The following is a 25,829-nucleotide window of genomic DNA, read 5'->3' on the forward strand; positions in this document are numbered from 1 at the left end:
TCTGGACCAAATGTCCTACATAATTATTAAAGTATTTTTAAGCAATATTCACTAAAATGTTTGGATAATTTTGCATTATTTTGTCAGTAACTACATACTTGATCATATTATATTGAATGTACCACTTTGACTCCATTTATGGGACCTTTTGGATTTGTAAATACTTATACAATTCTGATTAACAGCAATATGATGAAAGACGACCAATAATAGCCCTGCGAAATAAGCGTGGGAAAATGACAGAAAATCCCCCACTAAACGGTTTGCGATAGGTGAATTGGAAAAAATGCTTTGTCTGATCTTATACGCTATTCATTTTGAATGATATCCGAACAATCTTATCATTTCCCTTTCAATTTGAAAAACCACAATTTCTCGATCACATGTATTGGTATCGAAGCACTTGGGCTGTAAAATGATATCAAATTAATATCAGTGTTATACTGACAAATTTTACGTCATTTTTTTCCCTTTAATGTAAAACAAACAACATAATATACATTTCATTTTTGAATATCTACTTGGCATAATTTATGTTTAATGCTCAGAATACGCGAATACAAAAGCTGGCTGACTGGTAATAGTGTACCATAATGCGAGAAATATAAATATATTCTAATTAATGTTCATCAGAGTGTTACATTGTTACATTGTTAACTAATACGTTTAGTGATGTCAATGTTGCTATAATCATGCGACATGATATTTGACATGATATTGATTATGTTCAGTAATACATTGTGTATATCATAATTAAACCATCTAAAGCTGTGATTTTGCTGTTGTTTACTTTTGTAATTCTTTAGAATTTCATTAATCAATGATTGCAATACTTTTAGTGCTGTTTATTAATTAAATACTGAGAATTTCCGCGTTCCAGAATTTTCTTGACTTCTGTGATGCAGATTATTTATTCAGTAAGCAATCATGGTGATTCAGACAAACCGTCTTTGGTTACAACAATATTTTGTTTATCAAGTCTTTCGTCTGGAACTAATCAGTATGCTATTTCGTGTACCTTTCTATTTCGTGTACCTTTCTATTTCGCTTTAAATAACATAAATTTAGCACAATAGCTGAAAAATATCATACTTTTGATCATTTTGTATCTCTATGGTTATACCAATCGAATGTTGTCACACAAGTTTCACTTTAGTGATAAAATGTTTTAAATCTTCTTGAACAAATAATTCCTTATGAAGACTTTACTATAGATATTTTTGCATATTTACAATAAATTAATATGAGCCGCGTCACTACAAAACCAACATAATGGGTTTGCGACCAGCATGGATCCAGACCACCCTGCGCATCCGTGCAGTCTGATTAGGATCCATGCTGTTCGCTATCAGTTTCTCTACTTGTAATAGGGTTTGTAAGCGAACAGCATGGATACTGATCAGACTGCGCGGATGCGCAGGCTGGTCTGGATCCATGCTGGTCGCAAACCCATTGTGTTGGTTGTGTCATGGCGCGGCTCAAATATAATCTGTTTTCTACCCGTGCTACCAGTGCAAAGCAATATCATGCCATCTAATCATGGTCTGCACTGTTAGCTATTCAGTGAACTATCCCCGAAAATGATAATTGGTCTAGACCAGATTGAAATATGGACAAGTTCTTCCAAAATTGCAATTCGATTTTTTATTTTCGGTAATACTTCTGCCCCACCACCGAATTTGTCTCTACAATTAAAATTTCTGTTTTGTTAAAGGCTCCACACGCTATAATTTGATTTGCCTTAATTGACAAGCTTTCAACAAAACCGCTTGCTTTGATTTATTTTTAACGTGCAGATTTCAAAATAGCTGCACCATATTTTCAATAAGACTCATTATTAACCGTCTGGTTAAGTCGGGATTACATTAAATGAACAGTTATAATTCGATAAAACAAAAAATGCTATACAGCTACTGGATGTGCAGGTGGTCCAGTATATCTAATTGTTTTCATAAACCGTATAGAAACTGCGGTATACGAAGCTTAAATAATAAATGTTCACCAATGTTTACAATTCATCATTTTTATCTAGAATTGTCTTACAAGAAGAAGCAAGCTTCTGTGTGTCGAGCTTATCTTCCAGAATCATAAAAAAACCTTTGTGTGTTGTACATACGAAGTTTCTAATTAATGTCCATTTTTATGATTGTTTCCTATTTTGCTCCCATTTGTCTTTTCGACTCCTGATAAAAACGAACACAGCGAAAGGTTTAATAACTCCTTTTTCATAAAAGAATAGCTGAATTTTCGTATTATTCTGTTTTTGTCCATTAGTAAGATTTGAAACTCCAAAATCAAGAAAGACCAAAAAAGATGTTAAAGTATGTGCACTTCATGGTATATATTTTGGTTAAGTGCATGTTTACTTCCCGACAATTTGATTGAGAAAACAATTTATATTTACTTGTATTTTCCACAATTCGTTTAATTTAATTACATTAGGAAAGTGAGTTTATAGAGTCGTTTCAATCGTTATGTACGAATATCCTTTTTGCTGATATTTGCAAGTACGAAAGTACTTACATTTTTTTCCTTTTCCTAGAATTATCATCATTATTATTGGTTTCTTGTTCTTCTTTGTTGTTGTTTATGGGGGTGCAGGGGGTGTTGTTTTTTATTTTCTTTTTCTTCAACGTTTAAAATAGCATCCACTAGGTCAAGTGTGTATCATGAAGCAAAGCACAACTGACAATAGTGAAGCTTGACTGCCGTATTTAGATGAAATTGGTGTAAAACAATCAGACATCAGAGCTGTTTTTAGTAAGATAATTCCAGCATGTCTTGTTAGATGCCTTGTGTCCCAATCAAACATCAAATATATTGTGATTTTCTTTCTTAGAACGGGAGGTCGAATATACAGTACAAAAATAGAAAACAAGAGATGAAAATAGAAACAGAGGAGTCAGAAATAGTCTCATTACAAGCCCAGTTTGTAAGATTATTTTTGGTGTTTTAACTAATTATATAAAATAATCTCGTGTAAAAATTGACAGACACGCCTTGTTGTGAGAAAGATGTGACATTAATTTGACAAACCTTACCTATAATTATTGGTTTGATATTGAGTTATTTGTGGCAACTCCTACATTTAATATCACACCTATAGGTTTGGTGACCAGCTGGACTCCTTGCCAGAAGTTCTGTGCTAGGGGATTCGTTCATTGAATTAGTTTAATATTAATATTATATTATATATACATATTGATCTCTTTCTTGTATTCTTCAAGAAGAAATGTCATATAATTTAATTCTAAATCCCGTCGTGAACTGAATCCTGGTTCGAGACATTCTTCAATTTGTGACGAAGAACCTTATTAATAATTCCACGGCCCAAATTATCATAATTTGACATTAGTCACGAATTCAAATTATGGGTGATATGATTCCATGCCGTTGGATACATGTTAAAGTACTGTATTTAAAGGAATTTCATTTTCATGGTGAATGATTCATGGTTCATGATTCTTGTTTATACTAGGGAAGAAGATGTTGTGTGTTCATCCTTATTTGCGGCATTTCCTTGTTTTCTTTCACAGTGCTATCCCATCAGTTTATACTAGTGAATTATGAATTATGTCCCCTGTTTGATTCATGTATTCATTACTTGTATGGAAATACAATATCTGAGACCAACCTGCTGTATTGCTTTTGAATTACAAATAACATTACTGAGAATATATATGTATATTCATTTTTGGTGCTGATGATGCCCATTCTGTTTCTTTTGGAAGCAATAATTATAGTCAATGACAATGAGATTGTTTATTCAAATACATATAGATAAATAATAGATAATAATTAAATAAAAGATATGAAATATATTGTTAAAATACATGCTGAACTTTAAATTCTAAAAATGTATAATGTATATATGGATATGGCATCGGAAATGATAATTCTAAATCCCTAAAAGAGTATGCATGGCTTTGAGATACAATGGTTTCCTAACATGATTATTTTCATTTATAAAACAAATGTGCATATATATTTCATTTGAACACTTGTTATTACTATGCCTCAGGCAGTTTTCTTCTTGATTCACTGGTATAAATGTATTTAATTTTACATTTGAAATGACAGAAATATTTTAGTAAATTGAGCAATTATATCGAATTTGGAAAAGGGAAATACCTCGTGATCACTAAATACAAAAGTAAATATTGGGTAAAAGAGTAGACTGTGTTTGTGAGTCTGTTCCTAAGAGAAAATGACAGGTACAATGTTCATCTCTCAGACTCCCTAGCACCGTCTTAAGCAATCTCCAACACTTATTGGAATCATCGATCCAGAAACAGAAAAAGATAACAACACCGATGTGAAGAATTAGGCAGCTGCAACAAAAAAGTTAACATCTGTGGTTGTGAGAAAGAGGGGATCCCTCAGGGGCAATGAAAATGTTGGAACAAGAATACAATGGTTCTATAGCGCACTAATTGAATGAAAGTTGTTTTTTAACGCACATATTAACAAAGTCACCTTGGTATAAACAACTTTCTTTTTTAAGACTTACAAATAAAAAAGCGATTTCATTTCAAATGATAATGTAGTTGTAAGTTTGTTATAATGAATTGTTACTTACTTTCTATCAAGTTTTTGTAAAACATTATTTTCATTCATCATATCTTATGTAAGCATGTTTAAATATTACAAACTTTCTTTTTTTTTCAAAGAATATATATAAAACAAAACATCTTTGATGAAGAGATGAAAATTGAAACAGAGGAGTAAGAAATAGTGTCAATACAAGCCCAGTTTGTAAGATTATTTTTGGTGCTTTAACTAATTACACGAAACAATTTTGTTTAAAAGTTGACAGACACGACTTGCTACGTGAAAGATGTAACAGCAGACGAAAATTCTTATATTCAACAAAGTCCGTTATACAAAGGAAAAGTTCTATAGAGACAGGTAACTAACACAATGTAATGAGAGCTCTTGGTTAAATAGGAACTTTAGCTTCTGGTAAATTACCAATTCCAACAAAACATAAACAAAATGTCACTGAGAACATATTGGTTATGTCAATTGATTAATTGTTCTAATATCATAATATAAACATAAGAACAATAATAATCAATTTGGTATAGTAATTATCTAGATCTAAATGTTGTCAGTCGTTAGTTGATCAAACAGCATATGTAAAATATAAAATAGACTTAAATGTCAAACTTCATATAATTAAAATCATTGGAATGGACTTCAATTCAAGACCAATGTATGAATAATTATGCCTATATAATTTCCGAACATTCAACTTTTCATAAGAGAATATAAACTTTATGAAAGCCCATTAGAGATAGTAAACAATTAAATTTGTGAACATTACGGTTACTTTAGCTGCGACAGATATGACTATTGTGCATGATTTCTGAACACACGAGTCATTTCACATTATGTTACCTTTTTATGATAATTTTATATTCGCAATCAAATTTTACTCAGTCACTAAATCATACTAGTAGTTGGTGTGCATATTCAAATAAACAAATTAAAAATAATTAAAACAATCGATACAATAGAACCAATTATCTTTATCATGGCGATTGCAATGGTTATTTGAAACACCTTTGCTGCTCTTTAAATGGCTTTAGATGGTAGTGACAGACTATTTGTTGGTGCTTTTTCAGTCTTATAACATGCAATATAGAAAGTCTGTTTCTTACCATTGCATATTATGACTGTTATTAAAAAGCCGAAATATCATTATTAAAAATTCCGAAATAGTATTTCGAAGAGATTGTAAAAGTGTGCCTTGAAAGCAGTATAAACATCTCTATTCTCTAATAAAATGGGAATGGTTTTAGATATAGGAAGGTTTTCATTTTTATGGAATATGAATAATTTATAACGATGTGCACGTGTCAGCATTTTTTTCATCAATTATTCAAAAAATGTATACATATATTATGTTATATGTAATGTAATGATGCACTGTTGAGATTGTTACAATCCAACATCAAAATGATAAAAATTAAAATGATATTCCATCCAAAAATTCAAGTTTCAAAAGGCAAAAAACCGCATGTAAAAAAGCCGCAATTCTGCAACTTTTATTTTTCATCCATCAGCTGGTTGCAACTAAGTTAATGTTATGATCTCAAAATTGGAAGTGGGCTTATAAGGAAATACTGTTTATAAATGAATATACAGTTTGTACTTAAATTTGAAATCGTGCTTACAAAAGTGCTTTATACAAAAGAAAATTTTTAAAAAATCCTATGAGAGGAGAAACACATTAACGTAATGAAAATTTATTTCATACGAAATATCGAGGCAATTTTAGTAATTTCATCAATTAAGAAGACAATAATTGATGTACATTTGGGAAAAATGCAATTAAGTACTTTGTAAATTTATGCCGTTCGGGTGACATTATATAATGAATATTTCAGGAAATGTTTGGAAAGATTTGAAACAAAGTGTTTTAACTATTTTTTCATAACTTAATTTATCAGTGATTCCACTTTGTTTTATCTTCTAGTTCATTAAGCTTTAAAAGATTAGACATTTTAATCTGCAATCTCGTAGTTCAATTAACTTATAACATTATTACTATGGATTAAGTTTTATATGTTTACGGTTTTAATTATGTTTAATTGTTTTTGTATCCCCATGTAGTAAAATGCTAAAATAGAAGTACAAATACTACTATAAGTGAAGTATTACTAAAAACTCAAAGTTCTTTTTGTTCCTTTGTAAGTAGTTTAAATAAAACAGTTTTGTATATTTTCTATGCTTAGTTTTGCAAAAGTGTACTAAGAATGAATAATTGACCAATTTTTTACAACAAATTGCAGACATGTTATTGCAGAATATCATACAATTTGTAATCAGCATTTTGTTTTCTTAATAAAGTGCAGGTTTTGATACAACTTCCCGAACCTGTCAAGTCATGCCAATGTAAACATAGAGAATACATTATAACATGAAAATATCTTATTGTAATTACTTATCTATTTGAGTATATTATACGTATATATTGTTACACTTTTGGTTCGTCTTTCCTGTTAAAATCAACATTGTTTTACAAAAACAAAAATGAATCAGAAGGCCTGTATACATGTTTTCTAATTGTGTTAACTTTATATGTTACCTTCTCAAAATAAAGATTTTATTATTATTATTATTATTATTATTATTATTATTATTATTATTATTATTATTATTATTATTATTATTATCTTTATTATTATTCTATATAATTTAAACTAGATTTGACCAGGTCGACTATGGTGATGCAGTAGTGAAAATTACTATATACTCGTACATGCACATGATGTTGAATTGAAAGTGCGTTTTGTGTTTTTCAAAGTTTTTTACGTAATTTTTTTACATAAATTAAACCTAACTGGTGAATGTTTACCACTCAGACCATTATAAGTGAAGAAATAATGTTTCATGCATTGATAGTTTCATTTGCACATTTTATCAAATTTAGTTTTATTTAAATTTATAATTGAATAAATAATGTTTATTTGTCTTGTCTTGGCATTTTCGATTATATATCTATTTAAATGTTAAAATATCAAGTCTTGGACGTGTCATTTTGGCTGGTTATTTTAAAATGAACGGAAGAATTTTAGAATGAATATAAATATAACGATTTATTTATGTAGCATAGTGTATTATTCTGTTTCCTTTTCCGTTTTTATTTGTTTGGGTCGTCAGACCAAACAAATAATGGTAGCTAAAATTTCAGACTCTAATGCTGTTAATTGCAGGTGCCGAAAGTAGTCCGCTTTTTTAAGCGGTTACTTTCCTTTATATGTAACACTTATGCCGAAAAATTTAGGGGAGATCACTGCGTAAATATAGTCACATGACAGGCGGATTAATTTTCAAGCAAAATAATTCCCGAATGGTCGAAGATTTCTAATATTGTTTTATTCTTTATAAATATACATGCTTATAGTAAGCGCCATGATTATTTACACAAGTGTTAAACAACAGTTAGCGTCGTTACAAACCCTAAATAGAATAATATGGTTTTCTTCAAACTATTAACATATAAATTCACCGTGGCCGAAGGGTTTGCGCGCTCGCTTAGGAAGCGAGAGGACCGGAGTTCAAATCCCAATTACTGCTACTCTTTTTTTTCAAATTGTTTAAGTCAAATAAACATTTGATCGAATATCAGTGTTGCAATTAGTCTTATAGCCAATCTACTACAATTAAAACGCTGGAAAGCATTGGTGGCACTATACAAAAACAAATTGTTTTATAATCTCACAACCTTCACCTTTCTGACATTCTAAGACCCAAACAAATTCAGCGCCTTCTGTGCTTTGATTATTTTAATTATGGAATAGTAAGATTACCACTCGCCGTGTATTGTTTATTTTCTTAATTATGCAAATCGTTATAAACAGATTTCAAGGAACTTAGGTAATGTTTACGTCGCATTTAAACCAATAACAAACATTCCTTAAACCAACTAAATGAAAGCACATGTTCAAACAATTCTCTTAATATTTTTCTCTAAACATTTAATTAACATAGTCGACTCACAAATCCATTTTATGTCCTGCTCAGCATCACTCCAATTCACGCGGCACTACAGTAACAAACTCTCATCGTTTACCTATACTCGTGAATTACCGTTACAGTGTAGTTACTGCGTGGTTATTGTAAAAGTGGACAAGCGGAGACAACTTTTGATTTAAACTGAAATTATAGATCGATACGTTGAGGACTGTACTATCTTTGAAATTGAAAGAAGGATTTACGATAGCTATGAATTTGAAAGTTAACCAATAAACCTCACTGAGATAGGATTTTATGAGAGTGGAGTAGATTTACAGAGTATACAAGCGATATTTTAGCGACATTCAATCATTTTATGCAAAGGGATATACAGCCGATGTTTGGTGTGGTTTCTAATTAACTTTTATATGTATGTGGTCAAAGCATTGTTATCTGATATAAATGGACTTGTATGTTTTCGTGACTATATGCAATAACACAGTGTGAAGTTTGTCCCCAAGAGATGTAACCAGCTAGACAAAACATTGTAACGACAAACGAGTAAGTAACCGATACTTTATTATCATACTTAATTATAATTAACAATACGATATTATATTATTAATGTACAGTAAAACTAATACACATGTACATTGTAATACAAAATCATATACTATTTTTCTGTGTTGACAAACTTAAGAATGTATGTTATGAAAAAAGATTATAACGGGTGAAACTACAAACATTATCGTTACATTTTAATATCAGTTTAGTTATTTAATTAGTTATTAAATTTGCTCTGTTGATGACGCTAAAACTATTCCTTATAACGAAATATCAGGATTTTAACTACTTTAGTTTTGCTATATGGTTTACAAGTGTTGAACAGAACTTTCCTAGCTATGCTCCAACGTTGCATATTTTTCGTATCGTATAAAATCATTGTTTCTAGGAGATTCTGAATAATATAGACAATCGATGATGTTTATATAGCGATTTCCATCCGGATGGAATTGGAGCAATGTTTATAATTCGGCAGCTTTACTTCCGGCCTATGATAGATTCAATATTTACATTTCTCGCTAGGTTGTGGATTTATAGACCATGTGGTAATCGGAACGCGTTTTAAATGCCGCAGTTCGTGCCAATAAGTGAAAAGCAGATTGCCAATAAGCGAGCAATAATCTAAGGGAAGCAGACGACAAATAAAGGTCGGTTAGTTGAACCGCTGTCTTCGAATTAGAATTAATTTGACATGATTACATTGATCGTCTGGAAAATCAATGTATACATTTTGTGCATTACGCATTTATAATATAGACTGTCTTGAAATACGAAATAGCATGCGTCTTTGAATTAACCATATTTTTGTCAGACTTTCATTTTAACAACTCATCATTTTTCACTCTTTCGTGAAAAGTTGATATTATATTATGATAAATGTACAAAAGTATAATTTTGTTTTAGCCGACAATGATTTTTTAAAAATTATTTTCAATTGCGTATTGTTTGTTGTCGAAAAAGAATAGAAGTGCAATTCGAACGGACAGTCAAAACCTTTCAATAAAGAACCAAAACAATAACGTAAATAAAGGTATTGTTGTTGCCGTTTATTGCTGCTGCTGCTGATGATGATGATGGTGATGATGATGATGGTGATGATGATGATGGTGGTGGTGGTGAGGATGATGATGGTGGTGGTGGTGGTGGTGATGATGATGATGATGGTGGTGGTGATGATAGTGATGATGATAATAATAATAATGATGATGATGATGATGATGATGATGATGATGATGATGATGATGATGATGATGATGATGATGATGATGATGATGATGATGATGATGACTATTTTTATTATTTCATTATTTTATGATTATTATTTTTAATTCTAATACTATTATTATTATTATTAGAAAATATTTTTAAAAAGAACGCGTTTTTCTTGTCCCAGCGCTGGTCGTTAAAGACAGGTTCGATTGTCATACTGTCGTATATATTTATGGCGTTTTTAACTCCTGTCGTTCAAACATCGTAATCTGATAAGCCACTGAAAGTATTGCTGTAGTTCCCATGTAATACAATTACAATTCCAAACTGGGCACCCATTTACCATGGGCTGTTGCATAAACAGCAGAAAAGAGCAATATATATTCTTCCCTGCAATGGAAGGTAACAAAAATGCAGTAAACATGTCTTCGGGGAGGTATAACCTGATAGAAATACGGTCTTCTTGTATTGCTGTACCATAAAATGTCTAGATGTTGTGAACGTGGGATATCTTTTGTAACATAAAAGAAAGATTATTGTCAATTATTGTAGCAAACTCATAATATTATCTATGTTTAACATGCGATCATTCTCTGTTTCAGAAAGTAGCGCAGACGCTTGACAATCTTTTGTGGACTCTTAAAAATGGTAAGGCTTGTTTTATAACATAATTTTAGATGTGCATTTTCACAAATGTCATAAAATGATTCTTTCATTTCGGTTAATGGTTTGACATCAATGGTACTAAAATCCGAAAGGAAAGGAAAAAACGGAAATGCTATATCTAGGATATATTTTCGGGATATACAAACAGTGACTCACATTTCATTCCTATAAATATAAAATCCATCTTAAAAGTGTTTTCATTCCGTTTACATTTGTATTAAATAAAAAGCATCACTCCAGCTTTTCCGTGTATATTTTGATCGTTTCTTTTATCTTTGAAATAACCATTGAATGTTCTATTTCATGTTATCTTTGTTTGTACTTGAGAACATTCATTATCCCGTTAACTCGGGGTCTTGGCATTTATTATGTATCTTATCAGAAACAAAGTATATTTTTAGATTTCTCCAAAGACATTTATCACCTTAGTCTAAACATTGAGCGCATTCTCATAACCGTGTTAAAAGTCGAGCTAAGAGATTAAAGTTTGCTGCGCGCTTCTTATTAATGAGCTTTAAATCAAAACTTGTCCGTTAACCTTTTTTTGATCTTTTTTTTAATAAGAAAGAAAAGGGAAACTCGATTTGTAGGTCACGATGGAGTTTATTCTTAATCGTTTGATCATAGTTGCCAACTTCCTGTATCGGCACGAGATGACGAATAAGGATTTTACAGTGACGTTACAGAAGGTTTACTATCCGTGCCGTAAATCGAACCGTGACCACACGACAACCGCAAATCGTCCAAATAAGAAATGGCTGCCGTGGGATTCGAACTTGCAGAAAAATAGGTCCGTGAACAGAGCTAACCGGTCGGTCTTTTAGTTTTTGTACCGCCTACACTTGGCTCAAAATCGCATAACAGAGTTAACGTTTATTTTGCGGGGAAAATGGTATTCAGGGCTCAACTTAAAAAATGATCTTGATGTTGATTATAGAGTAGGGTTTATCTAACATTATCATTTATATCTTTCAACATTGCGCGTAAATATTCTTTGTTTTTGATGCCTCCATTGTTGACTTTGAATTCCGTCGTTTCTGTTTTTTTCTAATCCCTCAATGGGAACTATCATAACTCACCCCATGTTAGGAAACTAAATTATCAAATAGGAAGCCAGCGGTCACTTTTGCCTGACCATTTCTCAAAGGATTTTCTATTTTCTTCCTCCTTCTTAAGAAACAGCTGCGAATCTTAACATTTCTAACGTAATTTAAAACGTTAATATATCACAGTGGACGTTACCTAACGTTTATTTAAGAATATGAATATCAATAATAGTTTTAATACATGCATACATACTATTGTCCCGTATATTGAAAATAAAAATAACTATTACGATTGGAGGTCTAAACACTTATTTTCAAGTTCACCCCCCCCCCCCGCCGTCTGATGTCTAATGGTTAAGCTAGCCCAGAAAAGTTTGTTTTGTTTTTTTAATTCTGAGAGTTTGAAATGGATAAGAAATGGCAATAAAATGATAACCTCACATTGATGTTATGAGCATGATATTAAATTAATGGAAGTTTTAGGGGGAACTGATCATTTTTCCACGACGTTTATCCTTTTTTATGATGTTTTTATATGAATCCTTTTTGATAAATTTAATATTACATTTATTATGATAAGGAAACCCTGTGGGTAGAAACTTTATTTTGAAACTTGTAAAATGTAATTCATCAGAATTTCGGTAAGAAATTTATGTAATGAAGATAATAATGTCTTTTATTTTTGCAAAGCTATTACATTTTAATATTTTATTGCCCGATTTTATTTCTTTTATGTTGGTTTTATGATACTAGTAATGATTATTAACTTTGCTATCTTCTCTGTTCGTCTAACACAGATCAAAGTTTGATAGATTACACCAATTCTGTGTAATAACCACAAAGCATCTCATTTAGAAAGGATTTATGAAATTCTGTGTCTGCTGCGCGCTGTTATAGTTAAAGGGAAGTAACTCTAATTTGAAGAGAGTTGTAAGTTATCAATAGTTATAAACAAAGCCTACCCACGTTACTGTAGGTTTGTGTCATATGAATAATGAACATATTTCCTTGCATGACACCAGTACTGTCTTGTTCCAAGTAGAGAACTCTATGATAATTATGTTTAAACTACATCCAGTGTGTAAACCACAGCTTTCCATATTCCGGATAATTTTGATATTAATTGTTGACAAAAAGATCAAACAAACCCGATGAAATATTTGATCTCTAAGCCAGTACACCATATTAAGTGAAACGAAATGAAAACACTGAACAGTCGTCACAGTTGAAACAAAAAACACGCAGTAGAAATATAAAAATTCTCAAAAGTATTTAGCAATTCGTTTCTTCACGGATCTTTACATAACATTAATGAACATGTCTGCTTTATTTGAGCATACGTAGAAACATGACAGTAAGTTAACAACCATAACATCCAAGGAACTTTTGTATAAAAAGTATCACTTTTAGATTTTAAAAATGTAACAATATATAAAATAATTGCTGTACGTAGTTATCAATTGATGAGATAACATAAATCGATGATATATTTTCAGTACGGGTTTGTCAACCATGCTCTCGAGCTTCTTGTCATCAGACGATTTGGTAAAGACAAATGGGAAGAAGTCAAGTGAGTTTTTTTGCCGATTTAAAGACCTTAAAGGCCCATTTTTGCCTAAAAAATGCTTTTATTTTTATTTCCTAAAAGTTTTTTTTAATTTTGTTGTACTTTTATAGCATCCTAAAAGTTACTCATTGGCCAATTATCTTAACCATCTTTTCCTTCTGTTGCATATTGGCCAAGTACAGTTAAAGTGATTTAGTAATTTGTATGGAAGTCAAAATACTACTTTATTTACATTTTGCTACTTATAAGGCAAACTTTTTCATATTATTCGCTTCTGTTTTCAGGAAACAAGCACCTTAAGACCCTAAAACCATTATTTAAACACTATAAAATTCATGTTAAGGACAAAAATGTTTCTGATGCATAATGTGCCTTTATTACGTTTATTATTGTCAAATTTTAATATCTATCAAAGTTTACCTCGTAAACTAAAAGGGCAAAAAGATAAAGACAGAAAATCTCTAAGATAAAGATAATAGATAATTTAAGTAGGGACTGGTTTGACATGGATAAAGGGGGCATAAAAGCGTAATTATTTATGCTATAAAATTATGTTTAGGGTCTGTAAAATAAGTCATTAAGCGTTGTTTATCTTTTTCTGTAAACAAGTTAAAACATAAATTATGACAAAAACGTTATGATCATAGACAAGTACCCTTAGGATAAGATATTTTGTTTACAACATATGAAAGTTTATGAGACTTTTTGTTCACCGTGAATTTATATTATTATATATATCTTCCTGTTTTCAAAGATGGCTTAAAAAAGATTTCATAAACACGTGGCCTCTTCCTGTCCCTTATCTGTACTTATGTTATGTTTCCATTCTCCACCAGAACAAAGTAACTGACTAGGATAAAACAGCTAAATGATAAATATTTATGTTGCAATATATACCAAAATTACCTCTGTAACCCTGCTCTGCTAATTTGTAAAACTTTAAAAAAAATTGTTGCAAGTAAAACAATTTCAATTTTATATTACATTGTATACGTAAAACTATGAACTATTTACATTAAGTGTTTTTTTTTCCTTTTTTATGTTTGTTTGTTTTTTATTTTAATTTTATTTTGTTAAAACATTTCAATTTTATCTCCTGACTTTAATTTTATCAAGGTGATAATGCTGTTATACATGTTTTACAATGGGATATAAAATCATGTAGAATATGCTTCCAGTTAACCACTTAATGATCTCGTAAATTATGTAATTCATTATCGCTTGTCTAAAAATAGATTGGTTGTAACCCAGCAAACACCCGACGTTGACCCAACGTTGGATCAACGTTGAATTTTGGTCGCGACGTCGGTGACCTTCATACAACGTCAAATCGACGTTGAATCCCCGACGTCTAACAGACGTTGCATTTAGACGTCGACTCGACGTCGGGTTTTGGTCGGTAATCTGACAATAGGTAAATTTAATTTATGAAACCAATATATATATAAATGAAAGCATAAACAGCTAGAATTTTAAGTTTAAGTTTAGAAAGGGAACATTATATATTTATTTTCTCCATCAAAACAACAGTATCACATGGTGGCTAACGTACGATATTCGATAGGTGGCGCTCTGTAAACGGATAGTCGCAGATCAGTATGAAATATATTTGCTCTATTTTCGTTTAAATAATATCTTATCTCCTCGAATTAGTCTAAGAAGTGTTTATATAATTTACAATGAAGTTGTTATCATTTTTGAGGGCTTCATTTTATAGTGGTTAATTATTTAGTAAATTCGAATTTGCGACTTATCGGATTTGAAATTCAATTGTATTGGCGGACAAAAAACGACGGGTTGACAGACAAAGTTGTGTATTCCAAACAAAAGAAAAAGGTAGGCAAACATTATATATTGTTTTTCAATGCTAATTTACCGCATGTTTGCATGGATTCGATGGTTATTTGATCATTGAAATGTTTGACTGGTAAAACTAAATGTCACGTGATTTCGCGAGATTAATATTTTTGTTTCCACGTAAGAACACTTTATCATTTGCTATAGAACAGTCTGTATAATCGGATCATTTTTCCCACACTATATCGCCATGCCAAATAAATGCACAATCAATGGTAGGAAATATCCTAGCAATTGAAATCAATAAAAAGTTAAATTCAGTACGTAAGACTCTTATTATTCAAATGCTGGTAAATAAAATTTCCTCTTATTTCTTATCAACATGAATTTCACTTATATGAGGGGCCAGTCATTTACACATGTATCAGATGCAGTTTGATTTTGATATCTGTGTAGTTGTTAAACTACTCGTTGTTAATTGTAGTACTTTACCCATACTGTAAGCATACCATGTGTTTCTTATATTATGGTAATGATTCATGGCATTTGATACGTGTAAATGATACGACTTTTGTAAGATATATCTGAAAGCACATTGTATTTGACTAGCTATCTTTTTATTAATGTAATCAAACAACATATTATCAATCAGAAAACACATTATCATAGTTATAAATCAATAAAAGTAATAGTTTGTTAATTAGCCTGCTTATCAACAAGTTGTATGCTCGTATCATAAAACGTTTTTACACTAAGCCAGTCTGTCCTATATACACTTAGCAGACCAGATCATGCTGGGCAGAGATGATATCTATAGAAATGACAGTAACATGTGAATTTCTTTGATGTTGTATGAGCATTCGTACAAAGTACTTTGAATAATAGAATATAAAAAATAACAATATCAATTTTTGCGGGAATAGAATTAATTTGGTATTTGTTTTATCATGTCATTACATTGATTTCTGTTGATAAAGTGCATGCCTGATAAACCTAGCTTTATCAGTCACCCCAAGCTTTATCAGACACCTCATCAAAAATATGCAAAATTTGCAAAATGAAATAAAAAGAATGGAATATATTTTCCTGCTACTGGGTTGGAAATATTTAACTGATAAACTTTGAATCGAATAGAAATTTTGAATATGAACGAGTCACTTACAATTAACTAAAACATTCGGGACTATTTCTTTTTTATTTGACATTTCACATATTATTGCGCGCCGTCTGAACACGAGAGGTTCTGGATACGGTTTTGCTTCAATTAAAATAAAAAAAATCAAACAACAATTGAAATTGAAAACATGATAAATAGAATACCAAACAAGTGTCTCATATTATAAAATTTATCAGGCTCGGCACGAAAAAAAATGAAGAGCTCGGCAGAGCCTCGCCCTTCTTTTTTTTCTTAGCCTTGCCTGATAAATTTTATAATATCAGACACTAGCATGGTATTCTCTATATATCAGTTTTTCATGAGCTTATGAGTTTACTAAGATTAATAGTAATTTGATTTTGCCTATTGTATTAGACAAACATCCTTTCACCACATGGTTAAATTCTAAAACGATTATATTTCGTCTTTCAGATTGTGAAAAGTATGCATGATAATTCAACATGTGTCAAAAGTTCATGAGGAAGATGAAAATATTTAGAGGAAAAGAAAAATGAAAACCTACCAAGATTTTGTGACAGGTATATTTCAAAATATTATAGAAAAATCAGTGATCTTATTACCCTTGATTTTATAATGAAATTCTTCACGAAGCCATTTTTATCAAAATTAATAGATATATACAGTAGTTACACGAAACTACATGGTTTAAACTAAATTAAAAATAATAAGTGCATGTATCTTTTTAAGTAGTTGGAGAGTTTTGTTAGAATTTCGTTTAATTATAATATGTAAAAGTGATTTATTTCTTGCACTTGTAACTGATTATTTTTTTTTTTTATAATTTCAGAAAGTGTGATGAGATCTCAGGTTGGAGACGGTAATGATACGCTTAAAGTATGCCCCAGATCGACATAGTGGAGGAGGACGAAAGAAGCTAGAATACTACTGAAGATACATGAACATTGCTATTTATAGTTATAACAAAATATTCAGAATATTGTTCCATTTAACATTCAGATCTAGATTCAGTTATAAAATACAAAGACAAATATACATTTAGTGAGTTGGATAGATGATTGAAAAATCCCAAACTCAGTGATCAGTTCAGTGGTGATATAAGAAAAAACACATACATGGATGTTTGCTATATAAAATGTCAGTGTAAATATTCAAGAAGGATTTTGTTTAACATGCTTAATTAATACATGAAGCGTTATTAAAGTACATACCGTCAAGTTAAATAGTTTCAAAAAATATTATGTAAATCTTGCATTTGTTATATAGTACCACATTTCTTGTTTTGTACTTGTGATTCCGAGTATAAAATAAATTGCTAAAATCATAAGAATGCTTATTTTTAACCCTATTAAAGAGCTTTAATTAAAATGAAAAAAAAATCATATTCCAAAAGTTTTGAATGAGGTTAAATCATGGTTAGAAAATTTGGTCAGATAAGGTTGGCATATGGTCAGATAATGGTCAGAAAAGGTTGGATTATGGTCAGAAAAAGGTTTGATTATGTCCAAATAATGGTCAGAAAAGGTTGGATTATGGTCAGATAATGGTCAGAAACGGTTGGATTATGATCAGAAAAGGTTGGATAAAGGTCATTTTATGACGTTGTATAGACGTCGGTTTCTGACGTCTAAAAAACTTTCAAATCCAACCTTCTGCCAACGTTTACCCAACGTCAGGGTCTAACGTCAGTACAACGTTGGTACAACGTCTTTTGTTTGCTGGGAAGTGGTTAACGCTTTAAGTAACAATTCAATAATTGTGAGGTTAACTAGTTACTGGACGCGTTAACCACTTACTACTTTTTTATTACTTTAAAAGGTCAACCAGTTAATTGATGCGTAAATATTATAATTATCTTTTAAATATGTGGTTTACGCTTTCAATAGGTCACTAGTTGATCACTCAACACTTACATATTGAAATGTTACTGGCGCTACTATGGATTTTGTCTTTTTAAGATGTTTATCTTAATTAAAATTTAGTATATTACTTAACGCGATAACTACATAATTTACTCGATACTTAAGTGGACAACCAGAAATTTAACTCCTTAACCTTATTATCATCAAGGTAATTATATGCTCTCAGATAAGCAATCATGAGAATGGTAATGAGCAAATGAGATCTTAAATTTTCGTAAATGAAACCACTGACCAATGACTTCCTTAAAAGAGCTCTAGATAACCACATGTTACTATTAATCTGGTTATCGGGTAGTTGTTTACTGAACGGTAATGGTTGACCCTTTCCTATCTCTGTTTGAAGTGGTGTGTCGATAGCCACTTTGTCGATAGCCACTTGAATCCAACAGTTTCTGGTATCTGTGCTAAACGGCATGTGTACATATGTATTGGCAAATCAACTAGACTGCACCTTCCTGTCATAAGTATATAATTATCTGCCAAATAGTGACAATATTCTGTATATCTTTCAAACATCCAAATTTAATTAATAAACATTTATCAACTATGAATTCTAGTCCATCTAATGGTCATTCAATATATTGTGACTTTTTTGCCCATGTCTTATAGTTTGACTTCTTTTGGTACATGCAATGTAGGATATTCTATATTCATTGGGTCAATTCTACTTATTGTAATTCATTTTGGTCCGTGTAAACTTCGTTCATGCTATTTATTGTGATTTCTTTCGGTCCCTGCCATTTATAGTCCACGCAATATATAATGGTTTCTTTTTACCTATTTGGTTTACTGGTCATTGCTGCATGTATTAAATATGGTTTCCATTTACCAAAACGGTTTATTTCGTGTGGCATTTGCCAATGTAATTGACTGTTACTATTTTTAATACAATTCATAGTGGTTTCTTTTCAAATTACGTGAAACAAGAAGTTGTTCTCCTTATTTTACTTTGCTAACAATGTTTATGTTTATACATTTCCGGTATGATATGAACATACGCTGTTGTTTCACGCGACATATTTTTAAAATTAATTTGGGAAGTTCTACCATTTATAAATGGATATATATTTTCAGGAAGGAGGCTAACTTGGTCATAGAAGGAAAGTTTATTATTCGGAACATTTATGATGATGCGGCAACGTATAATGTTGTTGGGGCAGCGTCAAAAGTGCTCGGTTAGTAATTGAAAATTTTAAGAAACTACGGAACTGTATACGACTATGACATTTTATTTTTCAGAAATAGTCGTGTTTAAACCGCAATTAATCGTTCATAAGGTACCTTTATTCATATTTGACAAAAGACTGTCAAAACAAGATTTTTTAAATGTGAGTATTTATGTCATATGCAAATCCAGATTTTAAGGCTGTCTGGTTTTATTGTTTATTGTCTATTTTCAGGATTGCCGGCAGCGTTTCTTTTGGAAGAATTCGGTAAAATGTTCTTTGATTTCTGCAAAGAATCCGGCTACACAAAAATCTTGAAGGTATTAGGAGCTAATACAAAGGAGTTTCTCCAGAACTTGGACGCTCTTCATGATCATCTTGCAACAATCTATCCCGGCATGCAAGCGCCCTCCTTCCGGTGTTCCAATGAAAATGGCGCTTTAATTTTGCATTACTATTCAGATCGTCCCGGCCTTGAATCAATTGTAGTCGGAATTGTTAAAACAGTCGCCAAAAATTTACATAATTCTGAAGTCGACGTTAAAATCTGGAAAACTAAAGAAGAATGTGATCACGTCCAATTTGTTATTATAGAAAAAGGAGCAAAAAAGGTAGTTGATGATAACAATGACAATACATATGTACATAACAAAAATCTGAAACCGAAAATCAGTCCAGCAACTTTTTGCAGAGCATTTCCGTTTCATATTTTGTTCGACAAAAACATGATCATCAAACAAACTGGATTTTCATTGGCCAGGGTTGTTCCTAGAGTATCAAGAGGGAACTGTAAGATCGATGACGTATTTGAAATGATTCGTCCCCATATGGCATTTGATTTTAATCACATTTTGTCACATATTAACACTGTTTACGTGCTTCGTACCAAAGAAGAAATATGTAAAGCAGACGACAATGCGAATAAACTTGACCATCAAGATTCCTCGCGCATGCGCTTGAAAGGTCAAATGGTGTTTGTTCCGGAGTCTGACATGTTATTGTTTATGTGCTCCCCGAGTGTAACCAGTCTTGATGACCTTAGTAGGCGTGGTCTATTCCTGAGCGACATACCCCTTCATGACTCCACACGAGACTTGGTAAGTTATTTGCCATAATCATTACGACAAAATTTATCAAGGTTTCAAACTGACCTCCATTTCAATCCTAACTCACTTCCCGTACCAACAGCGACTTCCAACATGATGTAATGATGTATATATGATGTATATATGATATGATATGATAATTCAAAAAATGTACTTTAGCTCTGATACCTTCTTGCAAAATGTCAAATTAACATCATTTACTTCACTTCGGCTACGATACCACCTGCCACGAAATCAGATCCTCTATACTCTTTATGGCAGCTGACTTTTGGGGAAAGCAATAATTCTTTTCAAAGCCATTTTCTTTAAAAAAAACCTTTTGGGTACAATTAACGTACATAATTATATCTTATCTATTCTCAGTCTGCAAGAAGGGTTCTAGATGATATGTTTATGTTCGTTTCAGAATTTGGTCTTCTAGAAAAAAAATCTGAAGAATTATCCTGGTAAATCTCAGTGCGTTAACTATTTTATAGATCTATTTTGCTAACTTCATTTAAGCATTGTTTCAAAGTTTAAACCTGAATTACGTTTTAAACAATATGTTCTACAGTATTTTGAAACAGTTGATAAAGAAATATGCATAGATGGTAATTAGATATGGTCAAGTTTTGCGGAACACATCCTTGATTACTTGACGCAAATGGCAAACAGGAAATCAGTTAATCCGTCAGTTTTAACTGAGATTCTCAGGTGGTGCTTTCTTTGGTAAAATGACATAACAAGCGCTTTTTAAGGCGGTGTTAGAGATCCATTTCTCTCGTGTTAAACTGTTTATATTATCGTGATCAGGTGCTGCTATCAGAGAAGTTTGATGAGGAGTATCGTCTGACACAGAAGCTGGAGTTTCTCACAGACAAGTTGCAGACGATGCATCGTGAACTCGAGGCGGAGAAGCAGAAGACAGATAAGTAAGTATCCCCTATAGTATGTCCTATATACGTATGTCCTATATAAGTATGTCCTATATACGTATGTCTTTAAATAGATAAAAAAAGAAATTATTCAACGTCATGTGAAGCAGAAGACAGATAAGTATGTCCTAAATAAACTAAGAAAAAAGAGAGAACTTATTTAACTTAATGTGAATCATTGTCTTGAATATCAGTCAATGAACATTTTGAACGACACGTCTCCTACGTGCAAACCACAAAATAATTCGGTGACTAGAATTTGCTTAACTTAACAGTAGAAAGTACGAATACAGTTAATATCTATTATTGTAAGAATTATTTTATTGTTATATATACATTGTATCATTATTGTAATTTTCATTCAAAACAAGTATTCAAAATTTGATTAAAAAAATGAAAACACACTACCCAAAGGAAAAGAAACGAATACGAATTATTTACCCGGTATTTCAACAGCTCGCGTGCCATTTTTCACGGAAAATTAACTTATCTGATATGGAGTTTGAATAAGACATTCCAAGAATATCCGAAAAGAAAATATGTACACAATCTATAAAACTTTCATCAGTATAGATAATATCTTTTAGCTAGTTGATTTCGTTTTTTAAATTTTGGCTGTTGAAAAATAAGTCGTTGATTAAAAAAGATTACTCTTTTGACGATAGAATATATAAAATAGCGTTAAAATTTTGTAGAAACCACTTTATCTTCAGTTAATGAAAACGTGGGTATTGATAAGATGATAATTGAAAAGCATGAAAATAATAACGAGTTTTATCACAATTAAATGCAGTTTTATATTATTTACTTTAAACGTGTCAAAATAACAGCTATGAGAGTCCGCATTGTCATAATATATATAAATATACATTTAGATCTATCACTGTTTTCATTCAATTGTTTTTTCGGGCCAATACAAAGTAACAAAGTAAATTGATTTCCAACTTCCGTTTTATCTTTCCATATCTGATTCTTTAGTTTTCATTTTTTTATTTCTCTAAAAAAAGTTTCATTTTTGGTGTCTTGTTATAGTTTCCAAAAAGTGACCCAATTACCTTTATGATCTTTTGCTTCCATAGCTTTTTTGGCTATTAGTATAGTTATAGTGATTTAGTAATTTTTATGGAAGTCAAAATACTACTTTGTTTACATTTTGCGATTTTCATGGCAAAAGGTTACATATTTAGTGCTACTCACTTCATGCGATAAGCATGTACCATGCTCGAAAACCATTGCTTAAACTTTATAAAACTCATGTTTGCCTTTTCCAAAGAAAGAAAAATGTACTTGTTCCTTAGACATAATGTGCCTTTAATCAATATTTGAGCCGCATCATGTCAAAACCAACATATTAGGTGACGCGACTCATTTCTTCTTTTTTCTGTTATAGATTGATGTATTCTATTCTGCCAGCATCGGTTGCTAATGAGCTCCGTCACAACAGAAGTGTCCCGGCCAGGAAGTACGAAAACGTCACAATCATGTTTAGTGGTATTGTCGGCTTCTCCAAATTCAGTACCAGCAATTCGGACGTGCATGGCGCTATCAAGATAGTTAAATTGTTGAATACAGTCTACACAAAGTTTGACGACATTTTACAGAAGCACACGGATGTGTTTAAGGTAAACCAAACAGAAAAAATGGAACATATTCAATTACATATATTCATGAAATTAATTGATGTTCTTTAAGTCTGCTGTAAATACGTAGTTAAGCGTTGTAAACATTTAGTAAGAATTCGTTTCTTACCACACCATACATTGCCTTTAACATTGATATCCTCGTTATCATTGCAACTTTATCACCATCATTATCATTATCACCGATGTCGTCATTATCTTGCTCGTTAGTAAGTATATGACCATTATCAATGAACAATACCATAACATGGTTGTATGCATATGTTTAATAAATGAACAATTTCAGTATGTACATTATCCATGCATTGTCCATGCATTTTTTATGCACCCTGCACAAATTTAGACATTGTTTCTATTTGTCACAGGTAGAAACAGTCGGAGACAAATACATGGCGGTAAGCGGTCTACCGGAAGAGAGTGTAACTCACGCAAAATCGATAGCGAGGCTAGCATTAGATCTGATGGATGTGTCAAAGGAACTGAGAGACCCGAATAACCATCTCATTGAAGTATGATTAGAACAAATTATTGTCCTGTGTTTTCAAATTTAGTTTATTTATTTAGTTGTCATTTACAAGACCATAACCATGTGACTTTTACTATGACGGTTCATTACCATTACTTCTTTAGACAGTGAAAATTGGGTATGGTATAATCTTAATTTGTATTTTCTTTCATCTCAAAATTGATTCATTAATTACATGTTTATTGTACAAGGTATTTTGTTTTGTGTCATTTGTGTAACTGACCTATCTAGTATCTACTAATATGAATTAAGTTATTAAAGATAAGAACGCTGCTCATTTTATAAACTGATTTTTAGATTATTCCACCATGTGTTACAGATTACTATAGGGATGCACTCGGGTGAAGTTGTTACTGGTGTAATTGGTAAAAGAATGCCCCGATATTGTCTGTTTGGAAACACTGTCAACTTAACCAGTCGGACGGAAACCACAGGAGTCGTCGGAAGAATCAATGTCTCGCAATATGCGCATGCGTGAGTTTTAATTTCAATCATCGTCGACAACATTATTTTCTTCCCCCACTTACCACACCATACATTACCTTTACCACAGTCATCCTCGTAATCCTTGCCACTTAATCACCATCATTATCATTATCTAGGCTATCGTCATTATCTTGTTCGTGGTCATGACAATCATCATTTTTACTTAACATTAAACTTACTATAATAAGCAAGTTTTGTTGTAACTAATTTAAGCATTTTTAATGAACAAGGAAAGGAGCAAATATAAATCTATAGAAACTCTACTAAATTAATGTATTCTACACCATGAAGTATGATATCGTATAATATCAGCTGATGCCATTTCGTTTACTTTCAGATATTTGAAATCCGGCCCATGTTACGATCCCCAATACCACTTTACATACCGGGGTCAAGTGAAAATGAAAGGCAAGAAGGATCCAATGGATTGCTGGTTCCTATCAAGAAAATTGATGCCAAGTTAAAAGCATTCATTATGCAGATCACGTGTGTGCGCGCCCAAAATATACGCTGGTACCTTACATCATGTAAAGTACCAAAACATAGCTAAACACAAGTTACATACTATTATTATTAGCAATTCTTGCTTCTATCTTTTACCTGATCATTGTATTTCAAATAGAATTGAAAGACCTTGACCTGATGACATTGTATGATGAATTCATTTGCCTAGTTTCGAATTTGGAACAGTACATTTCTAAATGAAATATCAAAATACAAAACTTTAGTTATCAGCATTAAAGAGTCTGGCCAGACTTCCCGGATGTACTAGTATGATAGTCCAAAACTTGAAACTATATTTTTGCCCTCGGATTTAAAAACAGTAATATTACGGTAGTGACTTTCCATAAAATAAAAAAAAAGATTAATAGTATGAATTCAAAGTAAACGCAAGCAGTGACCTGGGACTACCAGCAGTAACGAACTAAATGCAGCAGACAAAATTGTTCATAATTCATTCATGAAATGCTGAAAAAAAAATATTTCCAACGTGTCGTAAAAGTATTCTATTCTGTTTTATGTCCACGCGCCACGATGCAATCACGGATCGTCTGCTGATAAAGAATAAAAAGAAAGATAGAACTTTAAAACTTGAGTACTCTTTTTAAAAGGCTATTTTTACTAAGGAAACGTGTTTAAAGTGTTAAATTGTTTCACTAATCAAATGATATTATTGCGTGTAATTATTTTTGTAAATTCTAACTTTTATGAACTGTATATATTTTTACAAACGTTTGTATTCAAATTTGTATATAGATACATGTACTGATTATACATTTGTTACAAATTCTTTTTAACAAATATTTCTTTTGTGAATAAAATTATTCCGAGAAAACTTATTGATTTCATGGTCATTCCTGAATGACAATCATGGAAGAATCGGCTTAAAATAAACTGATTACATAATCAGTATAAAGAAAGTGTCTTTTTTCTATTTCTCTCATGTGATAGTTTGCTAGAGACTTGTAGTTGAAGGATAGGTGATGTGTGAATGTGATGAATAATGTTTTATAAGATTAAGTGATATATCAGCGTTTCTGTTGCAAGCAAATAAGAACTGAGTATGTTAAAAATGTTAGTAACTTTCTTTGGAAATCCGCAATAAAAAAAAAGTAAAAAAA

The 25,829-nt window shown here is 31.4% G+C and overlaps 1 protein-coding gene across 1 annotated transcript; it reads left to right on the forward strand.

The window, feature by feature from the left end:
- The first annotated feature begins 8,560 nt into the window (after positions 1-8,560).
- On the forward strand, positions 8,561-25,543 carry LOC132757102 (guanylate cyclase soluble subunit beta-1-like). Its single transcript, XM_060748291.1, has 10 exons — positions 8,561-9,024; positions 10,839-10,884; positions 13,445-13,518; positions 19,444-19,544; positions 19,770-20,632; positions 21,434-21,552; positions 22,946-23,177; positions 23,561-23,704; positions 24,041-24,195; positions 24,545-25,543. Exons 2-10 carry the CDS (start codon positions 10,882-10,884, stop codon positions 24,669-24,671), a joined length of 1,818 nt encoding a protein of 605 aa, XP_060604274.1. The 5' UTR covers positions 8,561-9,024; positions 10,839-10,881; the 3' UTR covers positions 24,672-25,543.
- The last annotated feature ends 286 nt before the right edge of the window (positions 25,544-25,829 follow it).

The sequence above is a fragment of the Ruditapes philippinarum genome, unplaced genomic scaffold (genome assembly GCF_026571515.1).
Source record: "Ruditapes philippinarum isolate M1 unplaced genomic scaffold, ASM2657151v2 ctg702_1_1_1_1, whole genome shotgun sequence".
Taxonomy (NCBI): Eukaryota; Metazoa; Mollusca; class Bivalvia; order Venerida; family Veneridae; genus Ruditapes; species Ruditapes philippinarum.

Coding starts and splice junctions, on each gene's coding strand:
- LOC132757102 (XM_060748291.1), top strand. Junction 21,553..22,945: donor GAGAAGCAGAAGACAGATAA/GTAAGTATCCCC, acceptor TTTCTGTTATAG/ATTGATGTATTCTATTCTGC. Junction 24,196..24,544: donor GTCTCGCAATATGCGCATGC/GTGAGTTTTAAT, acceptor GTTTACTTTCAG/ATATTTGAAATCCGGCCCAT.